The sequence below is a fragment of the Mizuhopecten yessoensis genome, unplaced genomic scaffold, assembly GCF_002113885.1.
Source record: "Mizuhopecten yessoensis strain PY_sf001 unplaced genomic scaffold, ASM211388v2 scaffold10073, whole genome shotgun sequence".
In the NCBI taxonomy this organism is placed as follows: domain Eukaryota; kingdom Metazoa; phylum Mollusca; class Bivalvia; order Pectinida; family Pectinidae; genus Mizuhopecten; species Mizuhopecten yessoensis.
In genome coordinates this window covers 360,396-369,977 of record NW_018408365.1, presented here as the reverse complement: position 1 = coordinate 369,977, position 9,582 = coordinate 360,396, and the positions used below count along the sequence as shown (strand labels likewise).

The 9,582-nt window shown below is 40.8% G+C and overlaps 1 protein-coding gene across 2 annotated transcripts in view; it reads left to right on the top strand.

Moving 5' to 3' along the window:
* LOC110459469 (neuronal acetylcholine receptor subunit alpha-5-like) overlaps nucleotides 1-9,582 on the top strand; it is a 55,106-nt gene that overhangs the window by 24,648 nt on the left and 20,876 nt on the right. The window contains exon 1 of one of the 2 annotated variants that reach the window (XM_021511745.1): nucleotides 6,104-6,612. The exons of the other annotated variant lie outside the window; for it this stretch is intronic. Coding sequence (XP_021367420.1) covers nucleotides 6,516-6,612 — 97 coding nt within the window. The 5' untranslated portion in view covers nucleotides 6,104-6,515. Of the gene's footprint in view, nucleotides 1-6,103; nucleotides 6,613-9,582 lie in introns of those variants that run through there. 2 annotated transcript variants of the gene reach the window in all.

Below are 9,582 nucleotides of genomic sequence, written 5' to 3'. Positions count from 1 at the left end.
ACACGGAAGTTATTGGTTCCCTATACATAACACGGGAGTTATTGGTTCCCTATACATAACACGGAAGTTATTGGTTCCCTATACATAACACGGGGGTTATCGGTTCCCTATACATAACACGGGAGTTATTGGGTTCCCCCCACATACGGGAGTTATTGGTTACCTATACATAACACGGGAGTTATTGGGTTCCCCCTACATACGGGAGTTATTGGTTCCCTGATACATTACACGGGAGTTATTGGTTCCCTATACATAACACGGGAGTTATTGGTTCCCTATACATAAAACGGGAGTTATTGGTTCCCTATACATAACACGAGAGTTATTGGTTCCCTATACATAACAAGGGAGTTATTGGTTCCCTATACATAACACGGGAGTTATTGGTTCCCTAAACATAACAAGGGAGTTATTGGTTCCCTATACATAACACGAGAGTAATTGGTTCCCTATACATAACACGGGAGTTATTGGGTTCCCCCTAGGGTCCCTCTACATCTACATTACACGGGGGTTATTGGGTCCCTCTACATCTACATTACACGGGGGTTATTGGGTCCCTCTACATCTACATTACGCGGGAGTTATTGGGTTTCCCCTACAGACGGGAGTTATTGGTTCCCTATACATAACACGGGAGTTATTGGGTTTCCCCTACATACGGGAGTTATTGGTTCCATATACATAACACGGGCGTTATTGGGTTCCCCCTTGCAATGTTTGTTTTTTGCAGTATTGCACATGAAAAGTGATATTTGTTAAAGTGTAAAAATAAAACTTTAATTCTATTTAAAAGCAGATAGATGAAACGACAATTTAATTAGCGGTTGTTTTGGTTAACCATTGTTACAGTTTGTATATACATGTGTACGTTAAGGTATTTATTTTACTTAATAATTGATAACATGTTTTGTTAGCATATCTTACCAAATAATGGCTTACATTGTAATAATAACGGCAGAATTGTGTTTAGAAGCCCGTTCAGTACGGATCAACCTCAAAATTATGGTACTGATTCCATCACATTTTGTGAAACATTTTCTCGTGCTTGGCAGTCGTGAGACAAAACATATCGGTATTCTGCCTTCATCGTGAAATATGCATAGTATTCAACGGCAAAACATAAAAATATGTATAGGTACAATGTATATTCTACGGGTAGTTGTTTGATGAGTGATATAAAGCACAAGTACACGCCATATATACTCTCCAACAAGATCGACAGTACAGTTGTAATTTGTACAGATCTCTCGTCAATACATCTGCCCCGACCCAGGCTACATGGAAGGTGCGCTCCCCCTCCTCCTGGGACAAATGTTCCCTTCCTATATACATCGCTGGTTGCCGGTAATTGCCCACTGTGGAGGCCATCACCCTCTGTAAACTTTATCTTTCTCACACAAATCAATTTACAAATCTACACTGGCGTCCTGCTGCTACAGTAAATAAAGATTTAAATTGTGTTGCGTGTTTCTGCAAATATTTTTCTTCTGTGTAATCCATTTGTAAATCTGCCTTGCACATCAATCTAGTCTTACTTTGATGGTAATTACACCTGCATATCTCTGGCATCCTCCCCAGGTAAGAAAGGTCCCGATTCCAATCAGTGGGATAAGGGACGGTTATAAAAGCGAGATGTTTACATGTACCTTATATCGGAAAAGGGCGGGGATTATATCAGATTCTCCTGTCATCACAGTTGTTTCCGTCCCAGTAGGTGTTTTAAACACGAACCCCGGGATGGTGGCTAGAGATCCACTTTTCCAACAGAGACCTCTGTGGCTTTCTGGCTGATCTTCAATCAATTATGTTCCCGTCTATTGGAATTTAATTGGAATCTTTGTGGTGGGTATGGCACTGAAAACATCATATTGGTTCTAGATTTGATATTCGAAATGCTTAAGTTCCTTTTGATCAGAGATTTCCCATAAAATAGTTACATGTAAAGTTATCATACACCAATTTGTTGAAACAGATAGGGTTGTGGTTGCTGAGAGGATGCAGGTCAGCCAGGGAGCGCCAATGTACTGCCGACACGTGGTCCGTCTGACCAGTAAATTAGGTATTCCAGACTCTATCCTTCTCCCTCCAACACAACCATTCCCAGTTCAAGATCTGGTTTACCGAGGTTTCCGGACTGGTTAGGGTTTGGTTAGACAGACTACGTCAAACACGTTATAAATAGCTAACTAATGTACATGTATACGTACCATGTTATATGAATTGTCGTCGTGCTTTATGAAGAGTTGCATGTAGAATGTTATTATCAGCAGTTACTATGTTATATGAACAGAAATCATTTGATATGAACAGTTATCGTGTTATATGTACATGAATATTAATGTAATTAACTAATTAAGGATTAACTTGAAAAAACGGAGTGTACTCTAAATAAACCGCGATGCGGTTTATGATGAGAGTACACTCCGTTTTTTGTATTATAGCTCCATAACATAAAAAGTATATTCAAGTCAATCCTTATAATTTAATCTCCTTTACACAATCCCTGTGGAAATTCACTATTATTGATGGACTCTTTTCTCTTAGAAATTGTTACACCGCTGCATCAGCCAAGCAAAAGCGACGTTACAAACGGCGACGTCATTTTTTTCACGTTATGGGCTGATAACGTAATATTTTTTAAGCAAATCAAAATACTTGTAACCAGCATGATTAAATTATTGTGCTGTATGATCAGTTCCCATTTTATATGAAAAACCATGTAATATGAACAGTTACGGTGTTATGTGAGCAGTTACAATACACGAACCATGTTTTATGAAGTTACTGTGTTATATGAACGGTTGACGTGCTATATGAACAGTTATATGAATAGTTACCGTATTTTGTGGATAGTTATCGTATTTTATGAATAGTTACCGTGTTTTATGAACAGTTACCGTGTTTTATGAACAGTTACCGTATTTTATGAACAGTTACCGTGTAATATGAACAGTTACCGTGTAATATGAACATTTACCGTGTTATACAGTATGAACAGTTACGGGGTTTTATGAACAGTTACCGTGTAATATGAACAGTTACCGTGTTATATGAACATTTACCGTGCACGGCGACATTTTTGTGGAGCTGTATGACTTTCGACATTAAGTATGCATAGCGCGCTAGTCCCGTCATTCACGCTGCAATACACAATGCTGAAAATGTTAAAATACAAGATGAAAAGGAAAAGCTTTTCATCTATTGGCAAATCCTTTTTGCATATCGGTTTAATATGTCTTTATGTAAAATCAAGCTACAAATAAATGTTTCCAGTCGTTGGTTTCAGAAACAGATTTACTTACATTTAATTGCCATTATCCACGAAGCAAAACTATCAAAAACGTATTATATTCAATAATCATGGTGCGTTATTCATTCCATGGCGAAAAGTTGGGTTGATCTTTTGGGTGTGATTGTTCAATCACAAAGGGATGTTAGCGGCAATAGGTATACCAGGTGGGATTAGGGCATTATCTATCATTCCGTCGTCTGGGCTGTGAAGATGGTCGGGGCTTCTAGGGAGGCAACGGGTTCATAGAAGCTTGCATGGAGTGTTCAATGGTGAGAGTAAGGGCTTATATAGGCTCGCATGAGTGTGCATTGATGAGAGTTTATTTGTGCTTGTCTGGACAGGAAGTGTGCTCAAGGTCCGGACCTAAAAAACCTTTAAGCTTGTCTGGAAAATGAATTTGAGGAGGGTCCGAGCAATCTATGTATGAGGACGGTCTGGACATATTTTTTTTTAGACTTGTGATAAAGGATGTCAAGGCTTCATTGTAGGCGTGTCTTGGCCGTGTGAGAGAGTCTGTAGGGGTCTGAGGTATGGTGAAGGTCCATTTTTATTTTTATTGTTGGCGTGTCTTGGCCGTGTGAGAGAGTCTGAATGGGCCGGGGGTATGGTGAAGGGTCAGGTTTCTGTTTATTGTAGGCGTGTCTTGGCCGTGTGATAGAGTCTGTAGGGGTCTGAGGTATGGTGAAGGTCCATTTTTATTTTTATTGTTGGCGTGTCTTGGCCGTGTGAGAGAGTCTGTATGGGCTGGGGGTATGGTGAAGGTTCAGTTTTATGTTTATTGTAGGCGTGTCTTCGCCGTGTGAGAGAGTCTGTATGGACCGGGGGTATGGTGAAGGTTCAGTTTTATGTTTATTGTATTCGTGTCTTGGCCGTGTGAGAGAGTCTGTAGGGGTCTGAGGAATGGTGAAGGTCCAGTTTTATGTTTATTGCAGGCGTGTCTTGGCCGTGTGAGAGAGTCTGTAGCGGTCTGAGGTATTGTGTAGGTCCAGTTTTATGTTTATTGTAGGCGAGTCTTGGCCGTGTGAGAGAGTCTGTATCGACCGGGAGTATGGTGAAGGTCCAGTTTTATGTTTATTGTAGGCATGTCTTGGCCGTGTGACAGAGTCTGTATGGGCCAGGGGTATGATGAAGGTCCAGTTTTATGTTTATTGTAGGCGTGTCTTGGCCGTGTGAGAGAGTCTGTATGGGCCAGGGGTATGGTGAAGGGCCAGGTTTATGTTTATTGTAGGCGTGTCTAGGCCGTGTGAGAGAGTCTGTATGGGCCGGGGGTATGGGGAAGGGCCAGTTTTATGTTTATTGTAGGCGTGTTTTGGCCGTGTGAGAGAGTCTGTATGGGCCGGAGATATGGTTAATTTCCAGTTTTATGTTTATTGTAGGCGTGTCTTGTCCGTGTGAGAGAGTTTGTATGGGCCGGGGGTATGATGAAGGGTCAGGTTTATGTTTATTGTAGGCGTGTCTTGGCCGTGTGAGAGAGTCTGTATGGGCCGAGGGTATGGTGAAGGTCCAGTTTTATGTTTATTGCAGGCGTGTCTTGGCCGTGTGAGAGAGTCTGTATGGGCCGGAGGTATGGTTCAGGTCCAGTTTTATGTTTATTGTAGGCGTGTCTAGGCCGTGTGAGAGAGTTTGTATGGGCCGGGGTTATGGTGGAGGTCCAGTTTTATGTTTATTGTAGGCGTGTCCTGGCCGTGTAAGAGTCTGTATGGGCCGGGGGTATGGTGAAGGTCCAGTTTTATGTTTATTGTAGGCGTGTCTAGGCCGTGTGAGAGAGTTTGTATGGGCCGGGGGTATGGTGGAGGTCCAGTTTTATGTTTATTGTAGGCGTGTCCTGGCCGTGTGAGAGTCTGTATGGGCCGGGGGTATGGTGAAGGGCCAGGTTTATGTTTATTGTAGGCGTGTCTAGGCCGTGTGAGAGAGTCTGTATGGGCCGGGGGTATGGTGAAGGGCCAGGTTTTTGTTTATTGTAGGCGTGTTTTGGCCGTGTGAGAGAGTCTGTATCGGTCAGAGGTATGGTAAAGGTCAAGTTTTATGTTTATTGTAGGCGTGTCTTGGCCGTGTGAGAGAGTGTGTATGGGCCGGAGGTATGGTGGAGGTCCAGTTTTACGTTTATTGTAGGCTTGTCTTGGCCGTGTGAGAGAGTTGGTATGGGCCAGAGGTATGGTAAAGGTCAAGTTTTATGTTTATTGTAGGCGTGTCTTGGCCGTGTGAGAGAGTCTGTATGGGCCGGGGGTATGGTGAAGGGCCAGTTTTATGTTTATTGTAGGCGTGTCTTGGCCGTGTGAGAGAGTCTGTATCGACCGGGAGTATGGTGAAGGTCCAGTTTTATGTTTATTGTAGGCGTGTCTTGGCCGTGTGAGAGAGTCTGTATGGGCCGGAGGTATGGTGGAGGTCCAGTTTTATGTTTATTGTAGGCGTGTCCTGGCCGTGTGAGAGTCTGTATGGGCCGGGGGTATGGTGAAGGTCCAGTTTTATGTTAATTGTAGGCGTGTCCTGGCCGTGTGAGAGAGTTTGTATTGGCCGGAGGTACGGTGAAGGGCCAGGTTTATACAGACTCGGCTGTAGCGACCGAGAGTATGGGAAGTGTTCGAGCAAACAATGACTGTCTGGGGAGAACCAAGCACACATGGCATGACAAGCACCCAATAACTAGAAAACTCGTGCCATCATTGCGCAATTTTCCTTCAAGCATCGCATTTTTGTTAGCTAATCTGGTAAATAAGTTATCATGCTGCATGTCCTAGCATGTTAAGTTTAGAGACGGTATAACATAAAGCACGGTTAGAATCACTTACGTTTATTATAACCAGTCAGTGGTGCCTTGGTAAACATAGCACTTAATAAGGTACCTTGCCTTATACCCATCAATCATTGCTCTGCCATTTCACACAGCATTTATTTATCAGACTTATCGGGATGTATTAGTGTAGGAATCGCCTTCATAGGATGGGACAGCTTACCGTTTAACAGAACCCCTTACGTGATCTGATCAACCTGTTGTGACGAACTATGGAAGCTTGCGATTTGGAGAATCAGATGTCCCGTGTTATTGGTGGGATAAATCGCGGTTTCTTGCGGCTCGCTGCCTGCCACCTAATGAGTACGTGGAGGGGTGAGAGTGAATTATTCGTCGTGTTGGACTGAGAGTTTAGTGATCTTCCGCTTTCCCCTGTCCTCCCCCACTGCACGCGACACGTGTCTATGGAAGTAGTCCCCCGCTGGGATGTGCAGATCGACAGCACGTGCATGCACGTCGTGTACAGTTATGTACCGCCGCCAAGTCATCTCGACATTGCTTTTGATAGCCATAGTACTGGTCGGTAAGTAGGAACATATGTGTCAAATGACAACTAGGACATTCATATATTAGTGTTATCAATTTCTTCGGTCACCTTGTCCTTAACTGACCAATACATATATTGTATTACATCAATTTATCTAAAGTTGTCTTATAGTGACAAAATCATCTTCAAAAATGCATGTTCATTTCGCTTCGTTTTCAGGATATAACTTGTTCAACACTTATTTGTATGACTTTTTTGTTGAAAAGATACGAAAATTACCATAATCGATATGCCATTGCCGATATTTGGTTAAGTATTTGGTTAAGTATTTGGTTTATGAAAAGACACCGTATTTAAAAACGTTTCCTTTAAAAATAAAGATAATTGCTTTTGTATAATATTAATATAGATCAGGAATATTAAATAATTTCTTTGTTTTAAATATGGCAGCATATAATCATATATTTATATTGGCAAACTACAAGTAGTAACTAATATGGAAATATTTTAACTTTTATGTAATTCAAAGATATGATTAAATTAATTATGCTATATATTGAACACATCGTGTGTTAAATGGCGTATGGAGGTGTGTTAATTTCCTGGTCATGTTCCAGGGAGTTGGGTAGGGTATTAAACGCACGCTTTTGATTTATTTCATGTATCAACAATACTCTGACAGATACGTATACACGTACATCTGGTGAAGCACGTGGGATTCGCGTGCGTCGTTATACATATATTATATATAGGACATATTCCAGCTGGGATCTTCTATAGCTTCATTTCCGTATTTTACATATATATTTACAGAAGATGTCAATTTTCTATCATGTTTGCGCACGGTAGCGCATTTGTTTGTGTTGTCCGACATCCATTTTCTTCCTACCAGCGCACGTGTAAGCGCGTACCTACAGTACCAAGTAAATATTTTATTGATGTATATTTGATTTTGAGAATGTGTTCGAGTAGGTATATATGATCACGTTCAGCAACAATCCAGAAACTCGCGTTCTTTATGCTTAAACAGAGCAATTCGAAATCTGTGTTATAACTCGTCCCAGGTGGCTGTATAGGACCGAACAGCTCACTGAAAGGGCTTATCGGCGTGTATGGCATGTTACAGCTTCATGAGTCCATCACGATAGGTGATCGTATAATATTAACCCACAACAGAACTGTTTTAGGTCAAGAAAGACGACAACACTCAAAGAAATGTTTAAAAATTCATTTAGCAGAATCCTCCCCGGAGAGATTTTAGCCGTCCGTGGCGTCTCATTTCTCTAATCATATCTTTAAGTGTGAACTCAAGAAACGCCATGTTTGGTTAGGAACATTTCCTAAGTTGACTATTAAAATGTCAAAATAAGAAATTGAACCGACTTTTCTAAAGAAATGTTAACTGCATATTGCCCAGTTGTAACCGTATCGGACGCCGTGCACCGGTGGGGAGAGATAGCGTTCTGATTGCGTCTGATACGCGTCCTTATCCAGTCACGCTAACCCTCGGCGCATTACAAATCTAGCAGTTCAAATTCCCCAGGATAAAGACTCCCACACCTACCCCGGTGAATATTTATCAGTTATTAACCGCAGAAAGTTGTATTAACCGAGACGAAGCCGATACAAACATCACTTTTCAGGTTTACATAACCATAGACGTCTAGTATTGTTATATTACACATGAACTTATGATATCTGAATCATTGAACAAGATGGAGGCAAAACATAAAACAGTACTACATTTGGCAGTTCATTGTAATCATTGTGAAATACACGTAACAATTCAAGTGGCGTCAAAAAGAAAATGACGACCTAGCGTTTCTTAAAACAGTAACGCAGAGTAAATATCACAAATCACCGACCTTTTCATGATTAATATTTAACCCACGGGATTATAAGGTAAATGGTGTCATTTGATATTTCTGGATAGGTATACGTGTAAAGGTAGAGGCGATAATAGCACCAACGTCTCTAAACCAACTCCAAAAACTGGACAATTACTGTAAATTGCATTTGAACAGTTGAATATAAATGCCATGTCTCGTTTTATTATAAAAGTAAATATATACAGAAATAAACGAACTGAACAATGTGTTTCAGCACGACCTATAAAGGCCGCCATTTTAATTGGCCTATTAAAATACACGTCATTCGTATCGATTCCTACACTCACATTGCCCGTCACTATAATACACCATTATCATTTTCTTATTTTAATAGCTGTGGTTGACCTTGTCTGTAGATAGCTGTGCGTGTTACAAGTTCATTACGTGGACCTGTTCGCTGGCTATTCTTTAGCATTTGTATGAGATCAGAATTAACGTGGCTATTTCTAGTAATTACATCATCTAAATATGGAAGATCGTTTGAAAGTTTACTCTATTCTATAAACGACTGACGTCTTACAAATTAATATATGTACGAAAGACATTACAGGTGTAGTTTGACTGAAGACTTAAAACTGTTCCTTTCTACACGGTACGGGAGAAGGCAGACACCTTTGTGCTCGCGCTGAAGGAGGTGTCTCAAACGTGAAGTTTAACTTATAGCTAGCAATAATGGATTAAACATTTCTCGACGATCGCTGAACCATTTATTATTTATTTTCGTATTTAGTTGTTAGATTTTAAAGTTTTCCCATTTTTTTGAAAAGTAATTTCTGTGCATGTAAGTGATATGTATGTTTTATGCATGTATGCGCTGTCGGCGTTACCTCTGATGTCAAACGCCTACCAGTATTTTCGTTTAGTCATCTGTAATTACCATTGAATTCCAAAGGCATACGTCGTAGTGTCTATGCTAACCAGATATAAATGTTAGTATGCAACATGAGATCCCATACATTGCTGCATTGTACGATTGTGAAACCGTTGCCACCCATCCCAAAGTAATGTTTGTCAAGAGGAATTCAGAAATACCAAGCAAATATGTTCTGTTAAAAATTCAATTAATGCATGTTGTGTAATCAGAAAAATATGAAGCGTTGTTAAGTCATTTTTGCAG